The sequence below is a fragment of the Pagrus major genome, chromosome 17 (assembly GCF_040436345.1).
Source record: "Pagrus major chromosome 17, Pma_NU_1.0".
Lineage (NCBI taxonomy): Eukaryota > Metazoa > Chordata > Actinopteri > Spariformes > Sparidae > Pagrus > Pagrus major.
In genome coordinates this window covers 6,624,472-6,651,479 of record NC_133231.1, presented here as the reverse complement: position 1 = coordinate 6,651,479, position 27,008 = coordinate 6,624,472, and the positions used below count along the sequence as shown (strand labels likewise).

Here is a 27,008-nt window from a genome sequence, read left to right as displayed (position 1 = left end):
TGCACAGTTAATTAAGAGATTTTAATGTTTTTAGACAAGCACAATAATTATTTTACACTAATGATGCTTATAATAGGTTTACCTGTCAAACTGAGCTGTAGGCTAGAATTTGATATTTCACTAATGGATGTAATGGAGAGAATTCAAGAAAACAAATCTGAATTTATTTCGCATTTTATTTTGCATCTAGAAATATCACTGTAGATATGAATTGTTGTGTGTTTTGTGTTTTCAGAGGGTGAAAGCAGGAATTCTGAAGGCTTTCAACAATCCCACAGAGAAGACAGCAGATGAGGACACCAAACGCCAAGTCAAAGGTTCATAGGCTGGCTGCACTAGATGGCCAAGATCAATAGTCCCATCTTGTGGCAGTTAATGGAAGTACAGCTCAGATACTAATCAGGCAAAGGGTAGTTTGATGGAAGAGAGAGAACAATGTGTAGTCTGTTAGATAAACCTTCAGTGTTACCTGCATATATTCATTCATATTGTTAACACTGATGGCTCTGTCTCTTGATTTAATAACCTGTGTTTCACCTTTAACATTTAGACCAAATCAGGCGTTGCTGCGAAACACCAAATTGGCAGCCTTTTCGCCTTGCGGTGAAAAGTTAAAACAGAATTAACGCAGAATTAACGGAGAAACGCAACCCGAATCCACGGCTGTGGCTCGGCATACCAGTTCAATACTTTTATAAGAAGAGCTGCTTCATGCGACACATTCAGTATCAGGGCGAAATAGATGAAAGTCACACATACAAACCAAATGGCTCTGAGTTTCTAATATGTTGCTTGGTGCCCAAACCAACATCATGCTGTCGTGAGACATAGAGAAGGCCTCTCTGGACAGTAGGCAGAGGCGGAGGCAGACCAAACAATGATACTCTTCTAGTTGTGTCCTCCCACACCGCCGCACAACCCTGTTCTAGTCGCGGCAACGCCTGATTTGGTCTGAATACAGTTTAGACTTGCTTGACAATTAATGTCATCTTAATGTCAGAAAAGTCATTCTGCATCTGCACTTTTTTATTCAATAGTCTTAGTTAATGCAATAGAACACAGTACAATATAATACAATAATATTAGCTTTTGGCCTTCAGTGGCGATATAATAGTGACCAGAATTGTTTAGTGGAATGAATTCTATTGATGACATAATTCACCTATGCAATCAGTTAAAATGGATGTCTCTCTTTCCAATTAGCATACGGGAAGGAAGGTGTGAGGATGAACTTCGTTGACCGCATCTTTGTGGGCGAGCTGACCAACACAATTATGTGTGAGGAGTGTGAGCATGTAAGTGCATGTATGTGGACTATAGCAAAGGATCTGAATAGTCGGAGTGAACCACTCAGCATAGCTCAATGGGTTGCCCTCAGTGGAGTACATATGAAGCACAATGGAATGGACGTGTACAAACTTTCTTTACCCAACCTTATTATGAGACAGCAATTACTTCTGAATACTTGTGTAACCCAAGTAAACTTTGTTGTGAAACCTTCACCACTTTTTCTCAATCTTTCATTTTATTTTCCTACTGAAGGAAGTACAATAGATTGTCAGCAGCTTTCCAGCTACACTGTTATTCTCCATTGGGTATACTTGTCACAGGCCTGAAGTGAAGCTAACAGACATTTAGTTACAATTTCCCTTCTAGCTGTCACATCCAGGGAACATTTTTTTACTTAAAAACCCACAACCAAAGGATGACAATTTACTGAAGTTAGATAAAACAGAAGTCAACCTCAGAAAAAAAACAGAAAAGCACTTCAAGGACCAGCTCAAAACACCAACGGCTTGCAGCAGGCATTTACAATAAAATGTGGGAGCTCAGAGTTGTTAACAAAGCAACTGGCACTATGAAAACTAAAGAATATCCTTGAAAGTAGAGAGCACCAGGTGTGGGGCTGGAGAGGAAAAATCAAAGAATCAACCGCTTCCCAGATCTTTTCTTAGACTTGTTGAAAATAGACGTTTATTCTTAACAAATGGCTTTGATTATGACTATTAAGGAAGCTGATGAATATACTGTACATGCTGAAACGGACTTTCATGTGATTTCTCTTTCAGATCTCCACAGTGAAGGAGGCTTTCATAGACATCTCTTTACCAATCATAGAGGAGAGGGTGAGATACTACAAATGTTGATTAAAGAATCAGTGCAAATAATATTAAAAGATGAAGATTTATCACTCTTACAGTGCATCTAACTTAACGAGTAAGAATTTGTACGTTTCTTTCTTCTTCTTTTTTTTTTCTTTCAGGAGAAAAAGGTAGTAATTACCACATCATATTATTTATGGTTCCCCTTAGAATTGCTGATGTTTTATTTGTTGTGCTTAGATATCAAAACCATCCAACCCTGGTAGGCTGGGGAAGGGCAGCCGGGAGCAGGACACCCACGTGACTCACAGTGACCAGGTCCTATCTACAGTTCACTCTGTCAACAGAAACACCAGGAAGCTGAGTGGACAGGTAGGGATATACTGTATATGAAGTATGTGATGGTAAATACATATTTTTGCAATGCGCAAAACCTGGCCAAATTTAGCCTTTTTTAAAATTTCATGTCAGTTTCAGTTTTTCCTCCTCCTGTGTGTGATTTTGATAAAAGACAAAGCCTGGCCCTTTAGATCCCACAAAGTGAAATTCTCTTTGTAACCCTGCCACTAAGAGAAATACAAAACAATTACAATAAGTCAAATATGGTGCAATGGTAGGTGAGCTGATAGTAGATCTATTTTCAGATGTGCAAATATCATAACATATTTGTCAGATTTGATTCATAAAGGTTTTTAACATATATAGATGGATCCCTCAATGAATACAGTGGACTTTCAATTAATACAATGAAAACGAAGGACATAGTTTGATGATGCTGTGAAGCAGTGTGGGATCATGGGAGTTGTCTTCATTGTTAAACAAGCGCCACGCAATACCATCCAGTGTGAATCAAGCAGAAATGTTTATGGTCATATATAAAAGTTTCAATAAAGTTATGTTCAGTGTTTCTCAGTCTCACTCTCGCCATGCCTACAAAAGTATTGTCGCTATTGTAGCTTTGAAAAGTCTCTCTTCAGAACCACGTGCCACTTTAAAATGATGAATGTAGGGCTGCAGCTATCGAATATTTTTAGAATCGAGTATTCTACCGATTATCACATCGATTAATCGAGTAATCTAATAAAAAATAATTTTGCATTATTAAACAACAATACCAAATAATGCATAACAAAAATGACAGGCCTGTTAAATAGACCAAGCAATTGGCCTTTATTCCTGAAAAAAACTTACAGGTATTTATTCCAACTCCAACTGTTGGCTCCAAAACTAAGCCCATTTATTGCAACTTAGCCATTTAGTGCATTTAAGTGTCAACTGACATTGCAGAAACAAATAAATAACAATACAGTAATGTCAACTTACTGTGAAACATGTATAACATGTAAACTATGAAATACAACTAAAGGCTATTTGGCCTTAGTTTTGTCTTCTTAAGACAAAGAGAAAAAGGATTGTATCTCCTGCAACAACCCATCTGAGAATAAAGAATGAACAAAAATGTAAGAATAAAAAATAACAAAAGAGGTATACAATTTATAAAAAATAAATGTATATAAAAATAAATATAAATAAGAATTCCAGGCCATTTGGCCTTAGTAGCTGTAATCACAAAACAAACTTCCAAAGGTACCTAGATGAGGTAGATAGGGCTGTGTGTGTGCGTGTGAGTGAGAGAGAGAGAGAGAGAGAGTGTGTGTATACCCTTCACACTTTAATTAACAAACATGTACACCAAACAAAAAATGGTAAAATATTCACTTGTTTCATTGACTTCAAGAAAGCTTTCGACTCTATTTGGCATGAAGGGCTCTATTACAGGCTTCTACACTGTGGTATAGGGGGCAAAATGTACGAGAAAATTTTATAATTTCCAAATTCCAGTCAAAATCTGGCTTAAAATATTTGACAGTGTCATCCAGCCCATTGCGCTGTATGGTAGTGAAGTCTGGGGTCCACTCAGTCATCAGAGCTATACCCGTTGGGACAAACATCCAACAGAGTCTTTACATGCAGAATTCTGCAGACACATTTTACACGTACACAGAAACACCAACAAATGCATGTAGAGCAGAATTAGGCAGATACCCACTGATAATTAACATTCAAAAGAGAACGCTCAACTTTTTTAACCACCTGAAATCCAGCCCCCGAGACACCCTCCACTCCAAAGCCCTCCAAACTCAAGAGCTGAGCCCAGAAAAGAGTCCCCTATGTCAGTTGGTACTGAGGCTAACTGCCCCCTCTCAGACACAGTCTGACCAGCCTCACAACAACACTGCTCTCCAAACACCAATCAGAGTAAAGCTAATTATAACACAATGTAAAGAAACCTACCTGGAACATTGGAAAGAAGAAACTAAAAGCCAAAGTAGATCAGAATGTTATCTAGCCCTAAAAAGAGATTATGAATTAGCAGAATATCTCTCTACTGTCAGAGATAGAAAGCAGAGACAGATCCTAAACAAGTACAGGCTCAGTGACCACAAACTGACAATCCAAACAGGAAGACACAAAAAATCATGGCAACCAAAAGAAAATAGAACATGTGGTCACTGCTCAACAGGTGAGGTTGAGACAGAGATGCACTTTCTCCTACAATGTAAAACATTCAATGAAACCAGGAACATTTATTTTAATAAGTTCAATTCGTAATCTCAGAGTTCAAAGAGCTGAACGACATATCAAAATTAAAAATACTCCTGGGAGAGGGAGATAGGGCATATCTGCTGCCCAATATGTGTCAGCATGCCACAACCTGAGGGACAGTGAGTGACTGTCACACACACACACACACACACACACACGCACGCGCGCACACTGTATATACTGTATATATAATTCATGTAAATCAATCTTTTTTGTTTGTGTTGTTATTTGTTGTGTTCTGTCCAAGTGTTTAGACAGATGCTTTGGCAAAATTGTTGTTAAACTTTCATGCCAATAAAGCCCCCTTTGAATTTGAATTGAATTGAATTGAGTGTGTGTGTGTGGAAAGGAGTTATTAGGTGTAGGCTATTACTCTCTTGCAATTTAACACAAATTAGTTTCCACATCTTAACATGATATCTAGTCATACCGACATCAGGCTACAGCCTCTACAAATACCATACGTTCTAACTAGCGATGGTAGGCTACGTTGAATTAGCTAACATCAATGTTTGCGTTACCTTGTGTCGGCGACGCTTGGTGAGCTGGCGTTAACAACTGGATGCTTTCGGTTCAGATTTTGAATCATTGTTGACGTGCTGTTGTGGTACGCCAGTTCTGCTTTGCAGTAGACACATTGCACTTTATCTTCTTTTTTAAGTGTGAAATGATCCCAAACTTTGGACATTCTCTGTCTTTGACGGACGGTTTCTTGGCTCTCCACCATCGCGCCAATTCTGAACGTAGTGGTGTGTGTCCGCAATAACAGCCCGTGTGGAAAAATTATCCCTGAGCTAAGCAGGCAACATAATGCGGGTGATAGGACTTAAACGAAGCCTCGAGGCAGAGAATTTGCTTCGACCATTTTTTGTAATCGAATTATTCAAGTTACTCGAGTAATCGTTTCAGCTCTAGATGAATGCACAGAATTTGAAGCATCCCTTTCTAGTCTACAATGTCATACATAAGAATGTTAGAACCTTTGCACACCTTTACTTGCAGTGTGAATGCTTTTATTCATATTTGAGTTGGGCAAAAAGTAGTCCCAGCCCTTATGTAGTTTGGAAATTCTCTCTGCAAAGTTCCAATGTATCTGTTCTTCTTTCCTCCAGAAGCAGCAGAGCAGGAGGTCTTCAAGCTCTGTCGAGGAGAAGGGAGCAGGCTGCAGTGCGGAGCGGCCAGAGGAAGAGGGGGTAGCTGGTGGATCAGCCCGTGGTGTCTCAGTTTGCAAGATGGCCGCTGCCGGCAGCCTTTCAGATGGCAGTGAAAGAGACTCGGGTGCTCAAGACAGCAGTAATGACGCTGACAGTGAGGCCTCAGAGAGCGAGTGGGCTCCACGCATATCCTCCAGCCATAGCCACGGGCACACATCCACACCATCATCCTCTTCCACCCTCACTCCATCTCCTACGCCCATTTCTGCCTCCTCCCCTTTGTCATCATCCTCAGCTAGGCAAGGTGGCGCCGTAGAGCAGCTAGTTACTGCAGTGTCTAAAGTTAACCTTGGCTTCACCTCCGGGGACTTCTCTTCTTCTACGCATTGTTCTCAAGAGGAGCAGGGAGAAACACAGTCACGAGATAACCTCCACCATCAACACCACCAGGGAGCCTTCCAAGCACTGTCGCACAGCTACACACCCAGCTCCAAGGAGTGCTCCATCCAGTCCTGCCTCCACCAGTTCACCTCTGTGGAACTGCTCATGGGCAACAACAAGCTGCTGTGTGAGTGCTGCACAGAGCGCAGACAGAAGCAGCTGCGCAAGAGCAGCTCAGCCGGTAAGACAAAACCTTTGCCTTAAAGATGAGCAAGCAGTCTGCAGGTTACTAACATGCAAATAATTGATGTAGAGCAGTTTCATGTACATCTAATCATTAAGACAGAGGTTGTCTGTAGGAAACCCTTAAAGTTAGGGGTGTAACGATTAAAACCAAGACCTAAGCCGCGATACAAACGTCCACGGTCTCGAGTCCCAGCTTCTGGAACTGCGACCCCCAACCCCCACCAACCTGATGCCACTATGTCACAACTTCATCTCTTTAACTTTTACCTGATTCACATTGACATGTCATAAAACTCTTAGCACTGTAACACTGTTTGACCCCCTAAAACCAAACTTCGTTGGACTGTTGAACCATGTCCAGCACTAAACAGCTGCCTGCTCTGTGCTCTACATGGTGCATTCAGGTGTTACTTTTAAAGCATTGTGTCGCATTTCATTCATATTATCTTTGTTAACTAGCTAGTTAGACTGCTTCCCGAAATAGTTGTTTCATTTTCTTCCCTCCTAGCTTGTCCGGGTTGTTGCCGCCGTTGTTGCAAAAACAGCATTAGCAACATGGCTACCTCTAGCAGTCTGGCTAATGTCCAAAGCCAAAAACAAATGGCAGAAGCCCAGGCAGAGTAAAACATCTGGGTGTATGAATATGTAGGCAGGTTTCCCCTCATCTTATCAGTACATATCAACAGGGGAACAGATTTTGACACACCAGAGCGCTCTGCATCAAGTGAATGCCCGTCTATTCACCCTTTATTTAACTCTGTTACTATTACTGTCCCTCCTGACCTTTTCTGCTTCCCCCACTAAAAATGATTCACACTCATCACCCATAATCCATCTTTTCAATGTTTCACTCTCATCCCCTGTAGGGTTGATTGTTGTCTGTAAACACTTTTGTAATTTCCTCCCTAACAGAGACTGGCGGACATTGCCAACTTGAATTCTTTTCAGCTCTAATAGATTCCATTAACAACCAGTTTTAGCTCTAGAAAAAAGTATGAAAGCATCCATAGAAACTTTTCAATGAGCAGCATAATTCACTTCTTTGTGTGTCTTTGTGCTATGTGCTGACAATGTTCCAAACCTTTCATATATCTGCATCTCAATTGTTGAATGAGACGCCTGACCCTGACCCTGTTCATCAGTAGCAACGTGTGTTACTTCACAAAATGAAGGTTAACAATCTGCATCTATGTTTTATGCTTCCACGCCAGCAATAGACCTGGCTGGAGGCCTTATGTTTTGGGTTGTCCTTAATGTACGTACACTTGATGTCAGCGTACAACTTTATGTTCAGAATCAGCCTCATTGGCCATGCATGCGAACACATACAGGAATTTGACTGCTTTTTGGTTTCCTCAATGAACGTTACACACCCTGATAGACATGCAGCAAGTGGACGAACACAAGTTCATTCAGTTTTGCTGATATTGAGCTTCAAGTGATTGACGTTGCACCATGTGACAAAGCTGTCTATCAGTTCTCCGTAACTCCTCTGTAAAAGTAGTTCCGAAATGAAGATTGCATGATTATTCATACTCATTCACTGAAAAAATTACACCTAAAACCTTTTCATAAAATTTCTTCAAAGTCCTCACAACATATTAACCTGACAGACATTTTAACTATAACTTGAATGCACGAATTTGAATTGAATTTTTGTTTTTTCGTTTTTGCAGTTGTCAGTTTCTCTATGGCTCCAGATGTTTTTATGATCCTGTAACAAACATTTGCTATTTTCTGTGTTTGTTTTAATCACTGATGCCAGTTTTTTTCACGTCATGATTTTGCTCCTTTGAATAGAACAGAATTAATGTTTTAACAGTTAAATCTGATGCTGATGTGTTTTTTGTTGTTGGCATAGATAAGAAGTTGGAGAAGATTTACACCAGTGCTAGGAAGCAAATGCTGATATCCTCGCTGCCTCCTGTCATCACATTGCATCTTAAACGCTTCCATCAGGTGAGTACACATAGCCATTTCTTGCCCTTCATTTTATCATGCAGATTGTCAAAAGTTGTGTGTGTTTTTTTAACATATCCTCAACAGTGACATAAATGTTAATGTATAGCGGTTCTGTTTTTGTATTTTAAGGCAGGGATGAACTTACGAAAAGTGAACCGACATGTTGACTTCCCCCTGATCTTGGATCTGGCTCCATTTTGCTCAGCATCCTGCAAGGTATTAAACTACTAATGCAAGGTCGAAGAATATTCAGTATACTTGAAAGTAAACTAATTTTGTCCATGTCAAACTTCTGATAAAGGAGTTTACAAACTCTCTTTTTTAACACTATTTTTCTGTGACAACACTTAAGGTTTCTGTTATTCTTTCTTCAGTAGATGAGTTTGTATAGAATGTCCTTGGTTGTTACTGTTCCTGGAGACCTTTACCTCTGTAGCTATCCCTTTATGCATGTGTTTCCCTTTTTGCTAATCCACTTTCTCATTATTTGATAGAACCTTGCAGCCGGTGAGCGTGTCCTCTATAGCCTGTATGGGATTGTTGAGCATAGTGGCTCAATGCGGGGCGGCCACTACACTGCGTATGTAAAAGTGCGCGCTCCACAGAAGAAGGCAGAACAGCACCACAAGAATCTATCAGGTCAGGGTTTGGCTCTTCTGAGCTTCTTTAAGACCTTCTATCTTCTCTGTCTCTTTGTGTTTGTGTGCTACTCATGAAAGCAGCCAGTGTTTTGCAGTAAAGGCCTCACTTGTGTTACATTGAAGACGTCCACAACATGAACACAGGTCTTCTGTAGATCCATGTTGTTTTTGCTTTTTCTTTTTCTCTGCTTCTCAAGGAGATTGTCTAGATTTCACAGTATACAGTAGAGCTGAAAGGAAGTTGAAAAACTTGTCTTTGCTGCTAACAAGATAATGTACGACTTGACATATTGTCACTGGATCCATTGGTTGGTAATGACATAAGGATCAAACATGTTAGATCGACCGCTGGAAGGGTGGTATACAGCATCTATCTGTTGGAACATCTACATCATCACAGCTCTGAGAAGTTTACACCAATGTTTCCCACTAGTGTAGCATTATTTTATCTTTGGCATTGTGCTTGTTCACAAAATGCTTGATTTGATAGCGGTATTCGAAATTCCTCCAATACTGCCTGAAATAGTGAAACTGGTATCAGCTAGTACTAGAGGTGTGAATCTTCACCGGCTTCACGATTCAATTACGATTCAGCTGTCAACAATTTGAATGCAAAACGATTCTCGATGCATCTCAGTGTATTGCATCCTCAATGATCTATGTTATTGCACATGGCTAATATTTCATCATTTAAATTCCCCTTTTATTCAGAAAGTCCTTCCAATAATCAGACGACAGCAGTCTACAAAATAAAAGCTGCAACTCTTCTCCTGCAACTCCTCAATACATAAACATTACAAAAACAAAACATTTATCCATCTGCAGTGCTTTTCACGTTTGTCTACAGTAATATTGTTTTCACATAGCAGCTTTAAGATAAGACATCTATTGACTCTGCTGCAGTTGGACTGCAATGTTGACAGGGCCTCCTCAGATCTTGGCTGATTAGCTGGGCTTGCTGTAACAGTTATTATTTATGGCTGCAGACATTAGCTCTGGCTGAAAATGGCTGGAAGCATGATTAGTAACTGTTGTGAGGCAGAAGTCACGCTCGGCGTGGGTCTCATCCAGTTCATGCTTCCCAGTAAGTTCATAAAATCCGACATATGCCCCGAGATGTCCGTTTAAAAAAATACTCAATCAGGTTTTGTTTTTTTTATCATGTTGTACATTTAAAAATATATACTAGTATCAGATTGGGATGCGGGATCAGCAAATACACGAAGTTGAGGTATCAGAAAAGGTATCAGGGAGGAAAAATGGTATTGGTACATTTCTAGTTTATGTACTATATTTGTACACTGAACACAACTGTTAACCTACACCACCAATGGATGAATGCCTTTCTGTTTTTTAAATGACAAATGCAACACCAGGTAGTTACTTATTTCACAATTGAATCTCTGTGCCCCGTGATATTAACACCTTGTGCGTGTTTCAGGTGCAAGGGATGCAAGCAGCAGCTCCCAGGGCCAGTGGGTGTACATCAGTGATACCACCGTTCAGACGGTACCAGAGTCAAGGGTACTCAACTCTCAGGCATACCTGCTCTTCTACGAGGAAATGCTGTAATGTGACTAGCATACTAGAAGTATTTTCTCCTTAGATCTCTGTTTTGCTTTGTATTGTTTTTGGTACATGCCTGTAATACTCCTCTTACTGCATCTGTGAGTAGGCGAAGGGAAGAAAAGGTAAAGACTTGACTGTACATTCACCTGTTTCACATGAGAGGAAAGACTGATGTGTCTTTTGCATACAAATTCTCGGTTAAAATAGGGACTTCTGAATATCTTATATAGATATATAAAACACATCAGATGTTTAAGTTATTATTTTCTGCTTTGGTATAGCCCAGATTTTCATTCATGTTTCCTGTTTTAAAACCCCTACCCTTTAAAAAGAGGTCAGGAGAAACAAGTTAATGAACCTGAGCTCAGTTTATCATATATCTCTGTCACGATCACGTGCCTCAGATAACTGCATGAAAGAGTTTCGCTACAGCAACTAACAGGAAAACAAGCAGAATTATCGCATGCTAAACTGCGCTCAGCACTGAAAAGTTGATGTCAACTGTGTGTGCGCACACATGTATGAGTGAATGAGTGAGTGAGAGACGGGAGAATGTAGATTTAAGGTGCTATGTGTATCATTGGCACATCAGTAAACCATTGCCACATTAAATTTGAGTAAGTATTAAAGTTAATTAAATTAAAGTGTAATTAACGTAAACAAGCATGACCATTATGAAGAAGATTTGCTTCTATCTGCATCATACACAAGGTTTTTTATTGTGTGGCACTGGCTCAGGTTTGATAAGAAGTGTGCTTGATTGTTTCTGGCAAAGGCAGACGATGGATGGTAAAAAATGCACAGAGAAAAATGACTTCAGACATGTTTGTCCTTTTCAGCAGAGAGAATAACGCATGGTGACAAGAAGCAATATCACTGGTGACAGAGTTTATGGGAATTATGGTTGTACATTTCAGAAACTCAAGCACTAATAATATAGCACCAGTGGTGGTAAACCATGGCTAGTAATGTTCAAAGCCTGTGAGCTATTTATGATGATGATGATAATTAAGCTATCAACTTATAGCAGTTTTACATGAAAAACTGGTTTAAATTGCTACACATAGCACCTTCAAGGAGTAGCACAACAGTTCTTTTACAGCCTACTTTGAATGGATTGTTCTTTTTGTACATCAGAATGTATAAATGTAAGACTATCAGTGAATTACATTTGCCAAAGACGAGTTTTGCAGCTGCAAGTCAAACACACAAGGAGTTTACTTCATACAGAGTTTCTTTAACATTGGTTCTCTTAAGGTCATCAGTGCGATACTCGAGTGTTGTTGCACAAACGTACTCGGGTGTTTATCAGACCAACAAAGCACCTTGTCTGCCTTCATTGTATTTCAGCTCTACTGTAACTGCAGGCGCACACGCAAACTCATTATGATGTTCAACCAAGAGTCAGCGCTGTGACTTTTAATTCCCTCATACTGTCAGTAAGGTTGAGCAAAAACTAAATAAAAAAAGGAACCCAGAAGGCTTTTAGCCCAACTAGAAAAAAAACATCTTTGCTATAATGTGCATGGGTTGATGTTCTAATGAATGTATTGCCTATTCTTGAAATGTCTAATGAGCTGTTCATCTTTTTGTATGAAAGTATTTTAGATGAAAACATTTTTCTTGCTTGTCGGACATTTGCCAAAACAGTAGAAGGGAAAGGGTCAAACACATGTATCAGAGGTTTATTATTTTCTTTTGAAACAAGGACAAATTCAGTGCCTATGCTTCAGGTTTAAGAAACCTGTGCATGGTGAGAAGAGAAACATATGCAGAGTCAAATGCAAAGAGGGAGATGTGTGGCATATTTATGTACAGTATAACATACTGTAAGCAAAAATAATAAGGAGTATATGTTATTGTAAATACTAGAAACAATACAAAATCATGGTGCTTATGGCGTGCAGGGACAGAATGGTTTCCAGAAAATCATTTAATTTCAGTTATGAAATGATAAAATTTGGAATGAGTATAACTCCATACTGTATCAAAATAAATCTAATTTATGAACTGAATATTCTACAAGACTCGTCTTTCTCTTTAGCCTCTCTTGTACGACAGCACTAGCAGAAGAGGGACCACAAGAGAGAAGGTTTTTGTTGTTTCTGCTTGGGACTCAATGTCATACCGTTTTTCACTCTAAGCGAGATGCTCTCGGCTGTCGCTGCGGATCCAGCAGTGCCAAACTCAGCCCATCTTCACCGGTGATCCGCCCTGACGGGTGCAAAGCAGCACTGCTTCAGAACATGTCGCGAGCTGGTGAAGAGGAGGTGGGTGTGGAATCTGGAAAAGGGCAACGTCCAAAAACATCGCCTTACACGTCTTCTCGTTCCCACACACTGTGACACCCCAGTCATGCTGCTGGAACATTAAAACAGGTTGTCAAGCCGCCACCAACAAAAAGAGCAAATCTTCTCTGAAATGTATTTGTCTATTTTTAAAGCAGGAGGAGGGGAGAGGGTGGCTTTTGGCTCGGGGACATGCTGCTGAAGCATTAGATGTGATTTAATCTCACTTAATGAAAGGCACCCCTCCCCCTGTGTGAGACAGTTGGAAGAAACTAATGCTGGAATGCTCATTACTGTCCCCAAACGTACCAGCAGCAGAGGTTAAATCTCACTGCTCTCACCATGCACGCCATTGTCACTGTCAGTCTCACCTTGGTTGACACCACACTGCACACACCCTGCATTAACACACAACACGCTAAACACATTTTCTCATGCAAACGTCCACATGCTCAGACTGCCTTAGGCTGTGCCCCTCACACTGCATGTACATCACCACAGCTTATTAATACCAACACAGCACACGACAGAGCACTGAACAACACCTGCACGTAACCTTTTCCTAAAACAGAGCATGTGTTAAACCTATTTCAGATATGGTAACACCCAGTAGGAGTTACAGAGCAAATGGACATCAGGCCTTTCAACTCACACTGGATGTAGGTGGAGTGTTTTTGTTTAACCATACTCAGTCAACACCAAATTGGATATAAAGCCTGGTGGGACTAGGATACATATTTCTGTAACAAATGAGCAAGACTGGTTGAAATACAGCTATCAATCAAAATATCCTCGCAAAGGGTGGGGTTCCAAATGAATTGGCCATAACTCAATAAGCATTGGCCCAAAACTGATGAACAACATGTGGTCGAAAATAAACATGAGACTGAGGTAAAGTAAATCAGTAGTTTTATTGAATTTTCTGTGGTGGTCCCTTGCAGATGAAACGCCCTGTTCTCTCTTACAATCTAGACAGATGTAGCCAGTCAAACTATTTCACACAGGCCAGTGTGAATGTGGTTGGCAGCTGTGATGTTTTTTTTTTATTGAGGCTCACCTTCTGTTGATGTGTGTCTTCTGCTCAGCAACAACATCTCTGTAGAAAATAAAAGAAAACACTGCCATCACACATGAATGAGATGGAGCGCAAGAAATAAATCAAGTTGAAAAAACATTAAAAAGAAGACGTGTGCTTCTGAGTGTATTTTCAGGTGATTGTTTCCAGTACCTCTTCTCACTTTTTTTTTTACCTGTGAAAGATACAAGTGGACATACTGGGATACCTGATAGCAACAGGGAGATTTTATTTTCTTATACATGCCTCCTCCTCCTCCTCCTCCTCCTGCTCCTCCTCCTCCTCAGGGATCAGAGGACAGGCTCATAGAGAGCTGCACACTGGGGTCTGTGTAAACTTAAGGGGATTATCAGGGGACTACCTGCTGCTCAAAGGAAAGCCTTGTAGTACCTGTATGTCTGTATGATTGTGGGTTAATATCAAGCAAAAATCTACAGATAATTTGAGCTCATATTGTTGTGTATGCAGCAATATATGAGGGACGACATGCCGAAGCCCATAATGGCTGTAGGTAAAATTTTTGAATGCCATTATCTTGTGATAACGTGTGATCGTTTGCTTGTGAAAGCATATTACTTTATCTCATTATCTCAAGAAAACAAGCGTTACCGTGAGAAAACGAGAAATTTAATTGTTAACACATGAAATCTAAATTGTTGTTCCCTCTTATTACTTATAGTCTAATGTTTATTAGATTGATTAGATATAGAGGTGTCATGTTTGTGCCTAGATGGCCTTCTGACAAGTGTAGCAACTGATTTAAGCTAAGATTGTCAGATCAAGTCATACCCAGGACTGATCAATGCATCAGACTCTACATCAATCTTATGTAATCATAAGTCATACATACCTTATGAGCACACAGGAAGGCAAGTGATTGGAACGAAAAGCGAGCTTTAATAACAAAAGCTGAAAATCCAAAATGTAGCAACTAAAGGCAGAAAACAAAACAGGAGAATTCCAAGAAACAAAAAGCAAAATAAAGTACAAACCAAAAGAGCAAAGTACAAACCAGAAATAATGCGAGCAATTGGGAACCAAAAGCTGGAAACACTCAACAGGAAGATGGGACAGGGAGGCACAGGAACAGAAGTGCAAAACAGAAGAGACAGAACTGACAAAGAGAGAGGGGAAGACAAGGACTTAATTACACAGGGGGTGACAAGTAATATAACACAGGTTAGGAGCAAAACGGGCGGGAAAACAGACAAAGGGAGGAAATGACAAGCAAAACATGACGAGAAATTTTAAATAAAACAGGAAATAGCAAAACTCAAAAACTCAAACCATAACAAGGTGATGGACAAGGGTTTCTTAATCATGTAGGGTTGGACCATGTGACTGGAACAAGAATATGGGATTTATTGTACATGGCATTTAATATCTTTTGCATTTGTTTTTTTTTTTTGTCCTGACAAAAGATTCATTCAATTGTATGTGAAGCACGAGAGCAACACTGTAAGATGAATGTATGTCAGGGTGTGGAGTTTCCACCCCCAGTCCAAGCTTCTCAGGTGAAGCACCTCCGCACACACTCGCTTAGATCACTCTTTGGTTTCTCTGCTAACTTTGCAGGTCAACATGACCTAAAAAACTAAGAATATACACATCTCTCATATCTTCCACTCTTTCCTCTCTGTTGTCTCAAGATTGTTTGAGAATGTGGAACTCTGCCATTCCTCCAGTGACACGATGGAGAAACAATTTAAAAAAATGATTGCTGTGTCAAAGTCAGAGTTTGACAACGACAGTCAGAAGGTTTGTGCGCTTTTTATTTACAACACATAGCCCAGTACCACACTTAGTCAAATGTGCACCTTCTGAAGCTCTCTGTTCTGTGCATTTCTCTGCAGGACGTGTATGAGTTCCTCCACTGTGTGCTGAATGAGATGAGGTCTCTGTCCATGGATCTGCAACAAGCAGCATTCGACATGGCCATGAGCTACACCTGCCCCGTCAATGCTCACATGGCCTTCCAGATGCTGAGTACCAGGACCTGCATGGGGTATGAACTAAAAGCCACAGTATTGTATTGATCATCCAGCTCCAGAGATTCACATCAACCCAGTCCAACAATCTGACTAAACTGGACTTTTTCGTTGGCTCATGTACAATGACAACATACTCAAAGAGTCAACCGCCAGAGCGATCTGTCAACTGTGGCAGAAAACAGCATACGTGCTGTTCTACCAAAAACAACAGTAGCTGCACAGGAACCAGCTGCAAGAAGAAGTAACCAGAGAACTGGTCAAGGCATATGGCCGCCCACCATGAGCCCGGGTCTGCTCCAAGGTTTCTGCCTATTAAATGGCAGTCTTTCCTCACCACTGTCGCCAAGTGCTTGATCATGGGGGAATGTTGGGTCTCTGTTTTTTTTATTTCTTTTGGTTTGGTATTTGAATGAACAGAACTCTGAACAAAGAGGTTCATTTAATTTCATGTACAGTACAATGTAGGTCTGTGCTAAGAAGCAGGAATTGTGGTTACGAGGTAACTCCGGAGCAAGTTATTTTTAAGATAGCAGATCAACACAACCCTCTGACTATTTCATTGTGCTTTTTTACAGCAATATCATTTTACAATAGAGACAGATTGAAACACGCTGTATCAATGACTCTATCGCTTTGAGTTATGTTTTTATCTTTATTTTTCATTTGCTCCCAAGTCCATTTGAAAGAATAAGGCTAAAACTGTCATACACATCATAAGAATGCGTCCAAGCAATACTTTAGTTTGATGGAATACACAAATCGTGATGGGACAATGATATTTTAAGCTTAGTTACGCATTCTTATTGCAATTTCAGTTGTGATTGCACTGCTGATTATGTCCTTCAGATCAGCGTTTCCCTCCTATGGCCTCAATCTCTTGCAATGCTGCCCTCTATCGGACACATATTGCTCCTTTTTTTAAAATCTCTATTGCTCATAGTACTTGTCATATGCAGATTTTGGTACACAGAAAGTTAAGCAATACAAATTGTGCAATCTTCTTTCTTTGCATGTCATCTTTACAAATTTGCCCAAATTTGTACCTGAACTGAAAAACCCTGCCTCATATTTGACTTTAAGTAGTAAAGTTAAAGTGGTAAACATGACAGTAAATCTGTCCGACACAAGATGTGGACACAAGCAGCTGCTTGTGGCAGGTGCCAAATACTCACGCCAGACTACTGGCCAAATGGCTGTGTGCAGCTCAACCACTGACATGCTGTTAATCCACATTAATAACCAACCAGTCATTTTAAAGCAGCTATAGTAAATCAGCATCATCAGAAGAGGCACTGTCTTTTTAAAACACGTGGAATCAAATGTTCTGTTGTTGTTTTTTGTTTTACACCCCATGTTGATATAAAAACATGAATTATCAAAGGTTTAATATACATTAATGTTATATTAATTTGACAAAATACTGCAGCTCTGTGTAGCTGCACAAAAACCAGGACGCTGAGTCTTAAGGCGCCACTGCGCAATAATAATGTGTTGTTGTAATTGTGACAGTGATATTTTGAAAGAAATGTATTAAAGGTGTTAAATGTGACATAATAAATCTATTCCCATTAAAGATAAGAGTGTGTCATTGTTGTAATGGTTGTTTACACAAGAGCCACTGCTCAGCTGCTTTGAGCCAGCTATAACCAGCTATAGATTCTGGATTAGAGCCACACCCTCTGGAGAATAAACACCTGGAGTGAACAAACACCAAATGAGCAAGATCGGTCACTGTGTGGTTTAGAATACACTGGCCAGAACTCAATAACCATTGGTCCAATCACTACAAAACTAAGATATCTTCAGGCCAAGGTTGGGAATAGGTTTAACAAAGCAGTTTAAGCACGACTATTGGGGGCGCCACAAATGCCACAATCACGTATCTAAAAATCTGCTGGACAAAGGGCAAGTATTAACCAAAACTGAAGTGCCCTATTGATTGGTGCGTGGTCTGTCTCCTGAGCATACACACAGAGTTTCGGTGGGCGCCATGGTGGTGCTATAACAAGACCCAGTCCTCAACTGTTTTTGTGACTTCAACAGCCATTTTACTGAGCTGCTGGGAGGGCATGTTGAAGTTGGTGTTTGGAGGAGGCAGCCAGAGGCCTCAGAGGACTTTGGGAACCATCTCCATCACCATCTCTCTTGGATGGAGCAATTTGGAGCTGGGGGCCTCCTGGTGCTGCTCGGTCAGGCTCCTGGTGTACTTCTGAGTCTGGCTGATGATCTTGGGAAGTCTGTAGGTAACCGTCTTTCAAAGCTCATTTTAAAAAAACATTTCAGAACAACACAGAGACATCACAACAACTGTACCTGAACTGATAATAACTGTGTTGAATGTAATTCACTGGAACTTTCAATTTCTCCTACAGGGGATCAATAAAGATACATCTCATCTTATCTTATCTTAAACTGAGAAGGGCAGGCTTCTGGTGAGCTCAGCGGCCTTCTGGCTTCAAAGTCAAAATCTCTTATCTTTATGCTGGTGTTCACCGCCAACACTTGAAACAAGGAGTGAGATCTGATGAGCACATTTCACATATTTACAGAATAAATCAAAATGTAATATAACAGCAGACACCAAAATGACTGTTCAGTCTTTTCGGGATTGTGGTTTTACCAGCTTGAGAAAAGCCAAATTCTCATCAACCTTTGCAGATAATTCAATAGAAAGCATTCTGACTGGAAATACCACAAATTGGCATCGTTTTTGCACGAGTCCAAAAGTTACCAAAAGACAGTACATACCCCAGCCACAGTCTGTTAACCCTGCTGCTGTGTGGCGAAAGATACAGAAGTATCTGCTGCCATACCACCAAACTACTCAGGCTGTGAGACTGTGGAGCTCATCGTTCAACTGTGAATAGTTTATATTTGTGATTTGATGATTATTTATCAGTCTTTATATATTTTTTTGTGTGTATGTATCTCAGGGAAGTATAATAGAAATGTTATCATACAGTCTTTTATTGCATAATGGAGATTAAATGAATCTTGAAATGTACTCATCTCAGCAGGGATGCCTCGTCTCAGTGTTACCTTTACGTACCGCTCGTAAGCTTCTACTTCAAAACGAAGAAGTTGTAGCGAGACTCTTTGTTTAGTGGGGAAATGGACCACAGGTGTAGTGTTACTGATAGTTTAACTAAGTAATTCACCCAAAAATTAACAAAGACTACCCACAAGAATGCAATAAATTCAACAGTGCTGACATTTTTTGGTGACCCTGTTTAAATTGGTTGATAGCTAGACTAGTCGAATATGTTTACCGATTGATTAATGTGCTCATTATATTTTGATCTAATAATGATCTAAATATGATGAACGTACGTATTTAGTACCTTGGAAATGGAAACTACGATGTTATCTTTTATACGACAGGCAGTGTCACAAAATTATAGGCTTACTAAAACTACATTACAACTGAACTACAATATTCCGGGTAGCCATGAAGGCATCAGCACAGCCTCGGTTCACACTTCCCCCGAGTCGGAGTTCGCTGCTGGAGGTGCAGCCATTTTGATTTGGAAGCGCAACGGTGGAGAGAAACTGTCTGGAAAAGGTGGGGGGTTGTGTTACTTAAAACACATCGCTGATATTAGTTTCCATCCCACTTTCACACTCGTATGGAATTTAACTTAAATGCGAAGACACTCTTGTTCACCCGGTAAATTAATGGTGCTACTATCTGCTAGCTTTCAATTTAAGCTCAGCTAACGTTAGCTGCCGCTAGCTCGGGTGAGCTTCCTTAGCTCACCAGAGGCAGCATTAGAGGTTGTGTTTCACTGGCCCCCGAATGTATTTCAGAATCATGCGTCAGTAATGACTCAAGACCCCATATTAAGTAGCATTTGCTACCGCCATTAACACAGGGAAGGGTTCCTAGTTAGCTGCAGTCGCTAACCTACAGACAGCCGGTTAACATTAGCACTTATGTCGAAGCTAACGCTCGCTCTTTTCTGGTCCAATAGACGAGACACCGGTGTAACGTTATAGCACATAAACGGCTACTGCTCTTCTCATGTTTGCAAATTATATGCCGAGCTTCGAAATAAAAGTCTAATTCTCGCTGGCCTGGGTATTTCAGGTGTGAATCCAGAGGAGAGTGATGTGGGACCAGGGAGGACAGCCCTGGCCGCAGTGGCCTCTGAGCCAGCAGCAGTGGATGCAGTCTTTCCAGCACCAGCAAGATCCAGGTTAGTGAGTGATGCACATGCACCAAGAAAGCATTTTTTGTCAAAAATAAAATGTGCATCTGCAGGCAGCCTCTGCACACCCACCCACTGCTCAAATAGCCGCTATAAATAGTCGTTCGATACCTTCTGTATCGGTGTATTTTCAAATATGTGCATATATATTTTCTGGCATTGTAAAGGTCAAGTGGACTGGGCTGCCCTGGCACAGGCATGGATAGCTCAAAAGGAGTCGACAGGATCAGAGCCGCAGAACATTCAGCCCAATGGCCAGGACATCCCAGGCCTTGAACCTGTTGGACAGAGCAACCATGGCGCCTTCCAGGGTGACCCAGCGTTTGGCAGAATGTGGCAGCCAGGTATGAGTTTAACCCCTTGAACTGTAACAAGTTTCTATATTTTGCTATTGACTCTTTCTTCTTTACCATTCTCTTTCCTTTTTTGTACTGGAAATGGAACAGGAATTGGTCTGTAAGTTCAGTGCTGACTTGCAGTTGTTTGTTAAGAGAATTTGTGTGATTTCCTTCTTTTTTTGACACAATTTGTGCTGCTTGGTGTGAATATACTTAGATAAACTAGGAAGTCCCACTTCAGCAGATGTTGACAAGTATGATCAGTAGAAATTCCTCTTGTGGTTACACCTAGACATTCATGTTGCTTTGGCTTTTGTTCATTAATTACATTGTCATCAACAGAATGGGGAATGCATGGCCAGCCCCCTCCTCCTCCACCCCCTGACCAGGCCTGGATCCCTCCAGGGTCAGGACCGATGGATGTGGTGAACCCCAGCGAGGACAGCAACAGCCAGGACAGCGGAGAGTTCAACTCTGAAGCCCACCACGGGGTTTACCCCCAGAACAGCCATGGGTATGGGGCACAGCCCGACAGCTACGCCATGGCCCCCATGGCCATGAACCAGTTTGATTATCAGGTATGCAGATGCTACAGTAGAAAATGTTGAAGCGTTTGGGTTTTAGTGTGACTACCAAGTAACACAGGAAGGAGCAATCCATAGAAACTGTGCCGGGTCCAAGCATCTAGGTGTATCAGTCATTGCTTTGATGCGGTGCAGAGGAAAGTGTTGGCTTGTTGAGGATCCAGCATGGTTTGGTATTACTTTAGTAGCTGATTTTCTTTTCTTTCTCTTTTTTTCTAAACCAAACAGGCTTTCTAGCCCAGTCAGAAGTGATGATGAATGTCAGCTAACTAAATCTGGGAGACACCAACAATCCCCTGTTCACTCAGTGCATGCCAGAGAGGACCTTCTGTGCTTTGAACTACCTTTTTAATTTTCTGTTTGTGCTGTCTCTCCACAGCATGGAGCGGCGTCATCCTTTGCCCCCACACCCACAGGCTTCCATCCTCCGTACTGGCAGGGTCCACCTCAGAACAGACGAGATACCAGGCCGCCTGGGTTCAGAGAACGGCCCAGATCCCCTATCCAGCTCCCTGTCAAGCAGGAGGCCCCAGCACCGCTAGGTGAGTGTGTTTGCACTCAACTAATAAGCAGCTTTCTGTTTGCCTTAGGTGCATGTATGTGCTGCACAGTTTGTTACACCTCAAAGAAGGGGACTTCAGTTTATTATTTATGCAACATAAAATGTGCTTTTTTGACACAGTCGGAGATTGACTTGCTGCTAGGTGTGCCAGACTAGATGAGAAGTACCATTATAAGTAGTATTTTTTAAATTATTGTTAGGTACAGTTTACTGATAAGTGCTGTTTGGATTTTCTGTTGTTATGTATCAGTTTTCATCCCTAACATGTTTGCCCTAATGTGACTTAAATCAAAAGTAAAATGTGTAAAAATCACCCATTATCTGTCAAATCATGGTACTGTTATCACATTAGAGCAGAAATTAGTAGTTAGTCAGTTGACAGAAAAGTGATTGGCAACTATTTTCATAGTAGTTAGTTGTTTCAGTCAGTTTTTAAGCTAAAATGCTGATTGCAGATTTTCAGTGGTGAAACTTTGCTGCTCTTGTAGGTTTGCTCCAATACAAAATATTCCATGACCTCACCTTGAGCTTTGGAATACTCTGAATGGCATTTTCACTGTTAACTGACATGCTTTTATCCAAAATGAGTAATCAAAGACAATATCAGCAGATTGATTGCTAACAAATATTCACTAGTTGCAGCTCTGTAACATAGTTTTCAGACCAACTCATTCTTTCTCTTCAATGAGAAAAGAGGTCATTTTACAAGTTGTTGTAAACTAGAACGTAGAGGCTCAAAAGGGCCTTATTTATCTTAACAATATGACAGTATGTGGGTTATTCATTTTGACCTCGGACTTCACCTTCAGATGCTGTTAAAAGGCGCACACTACCTGCATGGATCCGAGAGGGTCTTGAAAAGATGGACAGAGAGAAGCAGAAGAAGCTGGAGAGAGAGCGAATGGAAAAGGAGCGTGCGAAAATGGCAAAAGATGACGGCAAAGACCATGAGGCAGACGAGGAGGGGGATGGGCCACGTGTGCCCCGCAAGAGTAAATTTGTAAGCAACCCATTTCTGACCTCGACAGCAAAATTGTTTTATTTTAGAAACCGGTTGCAGTTGCGAGTTTTGTTTGAAATAAAAGGACATCCAAAGTCATGAACTTGTTTCTGTGGCGCATGTATCCAGACTTGAAGCAATGATGACCCTCACAAAAGATGCACGCTTTGTTGATTTAATATGTGTGTTTCTTTCTGTCTGCATCAGGACAGTGACGATGAAGGGAATGATGACAATGACGATGACGAGAAGACCTCCGTGAAGAAAGAATTTTCTGGCCGGAGCCCATCTCCTCCTGCAGAGGACAGTGAACCTGAAATGACTGAAGAGGAAAAGGAATTCCAGCTGGTCAGTGTGACCTCTCAGATTATTTCTTCTGCATGTAGTTGATCTGTTTCTTGAAGAGGGACTTAATGAAAATATTGAATTTTATGTTTTTCCACATGTCTTTAGATGATCATCACAAAAACACTTCTAACAGAGATCCTTCTTGAGGTCACTAATGAAGAGATCCAGCATGTTGCCAAAGAGGCTCACAGGAAAGCCACTCGAGGTCTGCTCTTGTCTTTTCCAGTTTATGCATCATCTATACTTATCACCAAGACATTAATTTTATATCTGAAGAGAATCCATTTTGTGCATAATTATCGCTTTAAATTCAACTCAGTTAAGCCCTGTAAAGTAGCACAGCAAACATGGGAGTATGTCTGATGTGCAGTTTCAACCATTCTCTGCTAATGCATCAGAAGGAGAGAGCAGAGCCATGTTTATCACAAACATTATTTAAAAACCTTCTGGTACATCATATTGAAGGTCCTGCTGAAAGACTGTATGATATGACTGAATAAAGTCTCAGCACTGACTGTGACCAGCATCCACCTGTAGATACAAGTGACTTCCTCCATTGAAGAGACTGTGCATTAGTACAGATTGGTCCGACTGTTTGACTTGGATTGTGTGATGGAACTTTGTTTGTTAACCTTCTCTCTTTTCTCCATTCATTTTTTTCATTTTTTTTTCTCTTGTTACCAATGGCAGCTCTTGTGAATAGTGCTTGATCTGTGACCCCCTTCACTAGCGACTCTCTTGCCTTTGAGAAAATGGCAGTATGTGTTTTAACATGTTGTTCCTGTTGTTGATGTGAATCAAAGCTCCTGCAAAACAGCTGGCACAGTCAAGTGCACTGGCTTCTCTGACTGGTCTCAGTGAGTATCCCTTTTTCTGTCACTGGGGGGGAGGGAAGGAAAATATTTAATTTTATTTAATGGCGGGTTGTTTGTAGAAACCTGGGAACATCTGTTGGCACGAGACAAAAGACCCAAATACACAATCCAGTTTTAAAGATTCATTCAGATGGAAGTGGAATCTCAGTGACTGAGTTGGGTTTAGTTTTGCACCTTGATGATAGAGGCATGCATTTGAGTACAACATATTTCTATTAGTTTTCCTTTAAGAGAGATATGTATTGGTTTGTTAAAGGGGTTTATTAGTGTGAAATATAAAGTCATACAGGATTAAGTGCTGGGACCTTGGGTTGGGACTGAGGGCTTTTAAAAGTGAAACCTGGTTGTAAGAATGGATCTTCGTCCTTTCCAAAACTCAACAATTGGGGGCTCTGTTGTGGCAGGTGGGCTTGGTGACTATGGTTCAGATGAGAGTGAGGATGAGGATGATCGCAGCGTGCATGGGTCTGAATCCTCCGACACCGACGAGGAGGAGTTGCGCCACCGCATCCGGGAGAAGCAGGACGCCTTCCGCCGCAAAGAGCGGGAGATGCTGCAGCAGCAAGAAAAACAAGCACAAGAGGCTCTGCTCGCACGCGGTAAAACATGATAACTTCTTCTCTGCACATTTAGACTAGGAACACGCTAGAATCCCTCAAACTGATTGAATGTTGAGCTACAACACTGAATCAAAATAAACTTGATATAATTTTTTTTCCCCAGAACTTGCTGCCTAGTTTTTACTAGTAGTGTTCTGAATTTTCTTTTCTGTTTGCATTCAAGTTAGAGTAGTAATCAAACAGCAGAGGGTTATGTTGAGACTTTTTTGAAATAAGATGTGAAAACGTGAATCCATGCAAATGCTCACCGTGTGACCAGGAGTTAAAAGATACAAACTAATGCTGACTTGATCTCATCTTAAACATCATTCAAGATTACAACCATAGTTCATGTGACAGCCATGTAGATTGTTCCTGATGTTTCCTTGTTTATTTTTAAGACGAGTCTTTGTTGTTCTTTTTCTACAGAAGAGATGTTGAAGGAGAGATTGAGCAGAGAAAAGGGGGAATATGATGAGGGCCAGCCAGAGAACCCACACAAACAGGAAGTAAAAGAGAGGGAGGCGGAGCCCTTGGTAGAGAGGCGTAGGTCTCGTAGTGAAAAGGAGGATAGTGAGAGTAAGCACCCCGGCAGAGGGAAGGAGCGATCAGGGCGAGGCAGCAGCGACTCCCCAGCCAATGGTCACAGCAGCAGCTCCCGCTCCACCTCCAGTCACAGCAGCCGCCGTTCTTCTTCCTCCTCCTCTTCCTCCTCGGCATCTTCCCGCAGTTCTTCTCGATCCTCCTCCCCTCGTAGGAAAAGAAGGCGTAGCCGTTCCTCCTCACACAAGGCTCGCCGGCGAAGCCGCAGCCACAGCTCCCACAGACATCGCAGTGATCGTAGTGAGAAGGGCAGGGACAGGAGGAGGAGCAGTGCTGAGAGATCAGGCCGTCACAAGAAAGACCGCAGTGATTCCAGAGAGCACAGGAGCCGCAGGAGCAGGTCCAGATCCAGAGAGAGGGACAGGGGCCGAGCCAGGGCCAGAGACAGCCGCAGTCGTAGCAGAGACAGAGACAGAGAAAAGGAGAAAGAAAGGGAGAAGGAGAGGAAAAGGAGCAGGGATGGCAGAGACAGCAGTCACAGTCGTAGCAGCAAACACAAACAGAAGGCCTCCAGCAAAGACAGAGAGAGAAGGAGGGACAGGAGTCATAGCCATGAGAAAGAGAAGAAAAAGAAGGATAAGGATAGAGAGAAAGATTCGGATAGAAAGAAGGACAAGCCAAAAGCCAAAGAGAAGGATAGGGAAAAAGAAAAAGGAAGCTCTGCAGTTACCGAGGAGAATGGCAAATCAAAGAAAAGGAAAGAGAGTGACTCATGCACGGACTCTCAGAGTGACAAGCACTCACGGCAGGATAGCAAATCCAGCAAGAAGGGCTCCGCCAAAGCTAGCAGGAGGCGCTCAGACTCTGACTCAAGTAGATCCCCTACACCTGAAGTTAGTAAGGAAAAGAAATCAAAAAAATCCAAACGTAGTCGCTCAAGATCGACGGAAAAATCTCACAAGTCTGGTAAGAAGGCAAGCCGCAAACACAAGTCTAAGTCGCGATCAAGGTAGTATTCGTTTTTTTCTCTTTTATTCCTACTGTATGTTTTCATTGTATGTCTCATTGTGATTTCTCTGGAGTCCTTTTTAATCAATACGTTTAAAGAGCAAAATTCTGGACTGAATGTTAGGAAATGCACTGTCATATGCAGTCACATCTGCTTAACTGTGTAAATTTAAAGTCTGATGCAATAAATGGTTCAAATGTGTTATGATGGTTTTATTGATCAGATGCAAATTTGCCATTTCTGAATTTCTAACGAGTCAAATGAAGTTTCAATATTCTCCCTTGTTGCCTCTGTAGACTCCAGGGCTGTTTTGTTGCACCTTGTTAAAATGTGGAAACTTAAATAAGGCTTTAGTAAAACAGAAATGTCTTGCCTTACACTGCAGGGTAGATTTGCTTTCTAGAGTTTCAAAGATCTTGTATAGCTTTTTGTACTCAAGAGTACAGTATGTTTGGTGGGAGGGGGTATTTGTGCATGTTTGTATTGTGTAGTCTGCCTGGGCACGTTTGATTGGTGCAGTATTAACGTGATGTCCACGCCTCTCTTTCAGGTCGACATCCCCCTCCCGTCGTAGCAGACGCTGAGGAGCACAGTTAACGTCCTGATCTGTGCACTTTACCATTTTGAATTCCATGAGTTGAACAGGCTTGTCTCATTATAGAGGCAGTTGTGTAGGTGAACCCCTCCTCATACATTTCTTTCATCTTTGTACATATGTTGTTATTTTTAAAGTGACTGAAGAACATGACTTTTTTGAATGGTAGGAGTTTTCACTTGTATCATTATGCAAAGCTTAATAAGACTCTGTGGACACTATAGACTCAAGTTGTATCATTTTAAAGCGTAACAAGACTCACTTTTTCTCCCAAACATTATTGTAAGATGTCCAATAAAACTGTTTGTTCCTTGGCTTGTCTCAATGTCTC

At 41.2% G+C, this 27,008-nt stretch overlaps 2 protein-coding genes across 5 annotated transcripts in view; both read left to right on the top strand.

Annotated features, from left to right (window-relative positions):
- usp45 (ubiquitin specific peptidase 45) overlaps window positions 1-12,677 on the top strand; it is a 36,677-nt gene extending 24,000 nt beyond the window's left edge. Inside the window, exons 10-18 of the mRNA XM_073485112.1 lie at window positions 236-317; window positions 1,204-1,295; window positions 2,070-2,126; window positions 2,343-2,474; window positions 5,822-6,485; window positions 8,352-8,449; window positions 8,582-8,668; window positions 8,947-9,091; window positions 10,535-12,677. Of these exons, the coding sequence (XP_073341213.1) occupies window positions 236-317; window positions 1,204-1,295; window positions 2,070-2,126; window positions 2,343-2,474; window positions 5,822-6,485; window positions 8,352-8,449; window positions 8,582-8,668; window positions 8,947-9,091; window positions 10,535-10,665 (1,488 nt within the window). The 3' untranslated portion in view covers window positions 10,666-12,677. The remainder of the gene's footprint in view (window positions 1-235; window positions 318-1,203; window positions 1,296-2,069; window positions 2,127-2,342; window positions 2,475-5,821; window positions 6,486-8,351; window positions 8,450-8,581; window positions 8,669-8,946; window positions 9,092-10,534) is intronic.
- A 6,822-nt stretch (window positions 12,678-19,499) lies between these two features.
- pnisr (PNN-interacting serine/arginine-rich protein) lies at window positions 19,500-26,991 on the top strand. 4 transcript variants are annotated; one of them, XM_073484908.1, is made up of 12 exons: window positions 19,500-19,578; window positions 20,104-20,212; window positions 20,392-20,568; window positions 20,905-21,140; window positions 21,526-21,688; window positions 22,518-22,708; window positions 22,916-23,056; window positions 23,162-23,261; window positions 23,860-23,913; window positions 24,336-24,530; window positions 24,960-26,082; window positions 26,633-26,991. In XM_073484908.1, exons 2-12 carry the CDS (start codon window positions 20,125-20,127, stop codon window positions 26,664-26,666), a joined length of 2,502 nt encoding a protein of 833 aa, XP_073341009.1. In that variant the 5' UTR covers window positions 19,500-19,578; window positions 20,104-20,124; the 3' UTR covers window positions 26,667-26,991. The 4 variants fall into 4 exon arrangements, with proteins under 4 accessions (XP_073341009.1, XP_073341011.1, XP_073341013.1 ...); XM_073484909.1 differs by lacking the exon at window positions 19,500-19,578 and adding an exon at window positions 19,665-19,683; XM_073484910.1 differs by lacking the exons at window positions 22,916-23,056; window positions 23,162-23,261; window positions 23,860-23,913; ... (1 more) ...; window positions 24,960-26,082; window positions 26,633-26,991 and having other exon boundaries at window positions 20,905-21,076; window positions 22,518-22,606.
- Window positions 26,992-27,008: the final 17 nt, after the last annotated feature.

What these genes read in the sequence shown, in the direction of transcription:
- pnisr (XM_073484908.1), top strand. Translation starts at nt 20,125, where the DNA reads ATGTGGGACCAGGGAGGACAGCCCTGGCCGCAGTGGCCTCTGAGCCAG. An exon ending in TGGCAGAATGTGGCAGCCAG is followed by an intron (nt 20,569 to 20,904) that starts GTATGAGTTTAA and finishes TGTCATCAACAG; the next exon opens with AATGGGGAATGCATGGCCAG. An exon ending in AAGTCTAAGTCGCGATCAAG is followed by an intron (nt 26,083 to 26,632) that starts GTAGTATTCGTT and finishes CCTCTCTTTCAG; the next exon opens with GTCGACATCCCCCTCCCGTC.